The sequence below is a fragment of the Frankliniella occidentalis genome, unplaced genomic scaffold, assembly GCF_000697945.3.
Source record: "Frankliniella occidentalis isolate FOCC.00 unplaced genomic scaffold, Focc_3.1 Scaffold355, whole genome shotgun sequence".
NCBI lineage: Eukaryota > Metazoa > Arthropoda > Insecta > Thysanoptera > Thripidae > Frankliniella > Frankliniella occidentalis.
The window spans coordinates 106,000-107,911 of NW_026267478.1; the positions used below are offsets into that span (position 1 = coordinate 106,000).

General features: G+C 45.6%; 1 protein-coding gene across 1 annotated transcript in view; it reads right to left on the minus strand.

Annotated features, from left to right (window-relative positions):
* The window catches only part of LOC113212212 (uncharacterized), a 54,024-nt gene that overhangs the window by 18,817 nt on the left and 33,295 nt on the right, over window positions 1-1,912 (minus strand). The window contains exon 7 of the mRNA XM_052274222.1: window positions 796-998. Coding sequence (XP_052130182.1) covers window positions 796-998 — 203 coding nt within the window. The remainder of the gene's footprint in view (window positions 1-795; window positions 999-1,912) is intronic.

Consider the following 1,912-nt stretch of genomic DNA (forward strand, 5'->3'; position numbering starts at 1 on the left):
GGGGTAACCAGGGGTAGGGGGTGGTTTGTCGGAGGGGGTGGAACGGGCCAAAAACCTTCAAATTGGTTCCTAGGACACACGTACACCAAATTTTAGCCACTTCCGGCACCCCCTTCTACCCTAACCTTTCACGTTTTTTTCGACTTTTCCACCCCCGTGATCATTAGGGGATGCGTACGGCCTAAGGGGTGTCGCACGACATTCGCGCTCGAGGGTGTTAAACTACACACACGGGTGCATGTCTATGTCAAGTCTCGACTTTCTAGGTGCTAGGGGAGATAATTTAATCCACGCGTAAAAAAGTGGACCGCTAAATGTTTTGACGAGTGTACTTTCTCCATGCCTTGCACCCTAAAATTAACCTCTCTTCCATCCTCCCACATCCTTCCTTATCCAGGCTGGTCCTCTCCTATATCCAGTAACAAATTTTGTCCCGGAAGGACCATCAACCCACGCAACACCGGATCGCCTTGCGATTTTCGTTTTGACCCAACCTTGGCGCCAAACAGGTAGACAACCTTGTAGGCGCTACACTCCGTGCACGGTGGGACCATAGGGCGAACGACTCTGGCTGAAAGTGTCACCCTATGGGTCCTACTTTGCATCAGACGTATGGATCCACAAAATGACTGGAGTAACTATTCTAAGCGCATCTCTCAACTTTAGGTCAGGACAAACGCTGTTTTTGGATTGGAGTAGTGAAATCTGTTGGTCCTACTTTTGCAACGGAACGACTGTCCCGTCGAATTTTCAGAGTAAGATATTTGATACTGCGTGTAAATAAGTGGGTTTTACCAGAAGCTTTATCGTGGGAACTCAATCCTACGATCACATTGTCTTTGACAATGCAGGAGCCTTGCATTTTTCGATTGGAGGTCGCTCCGGAATTCCCGGTGAGATCTTTTTGCTTCAGGAAGGCGTATTGGGCCTCGATAATGCAGACCGCAAGAAAGAATTCATCCCAAGAGAACCTTTTCTGCTTTGGCTGCACTTCGAACCTGGAAGAAAGTAACAGGATAGCAGTGTACCAAATACAATCAGGCAAATTTCGACAAAGTGGCGTATGTCCAAATTTTTGCTAAATTCAGTTTTTCGGGAAAGTGATACCTAATTTAATGATGCACAAGTAGAACCAAACTGCACATCTCTTTCTATAATAGGTCCTGAGCTACACTCATAGCTCCAAACGGCGTATGTCCATGTACAATCTGACAAAGAGGCGAATGTCCACAGAAATTTTGACAGAGTGGCGTATGTCCAAGAACCAGTTTGACAAAGAGGCGAATGTCCACGGATATTTTGACAGACTGGCGTATGTCCAAGATCCAGTTTGACAAAGAGGCGAATGTCTACAGAACCTCTGACAGAGTGGCGTATGTCCCAAAACACTTTACTAATAAGCCAAACATAAGGGCCACTTTTAAGTTTGCTATAGACTACTATTTCAGCTGGCGTTCTTTTCAATGAAATAATGTGACACTTGTACGAGTTAAGGCCGAATTTCAAAACTGTATAGAAAGTTTAAATTAAGTAAGGCCTTACATCACAGTTAAAATTTTTAAAAAATCGATTTTTTTTTTTTGCTGAAAAAAAATCTTTGGTCTTTTCTGAATTTATTGCCGTCAAGCGCAACTCCGTACTCCCAAAATTGCGGATTCTATGAGCGAAAACGTGAGACCTGTCACCTTTTCAAACCAGAGGGGACTGAGGCCCTAGAGATAAAAACACAGACGACAAAAACCACACACTCTCTTAAGTGGTCACCACAGAGGATCCTGTGGCCGCCAGAGGATTCTTGTGGCCACCACAGGATTCTTGTGGTGGCCACAGGACTGTATGTGGTATTTTCGCGATATGGGCTGTGGTGCTTTCTGTGGTCCTCCCTGTGGTCTGTGGCAGCAGCTGGGGAGGG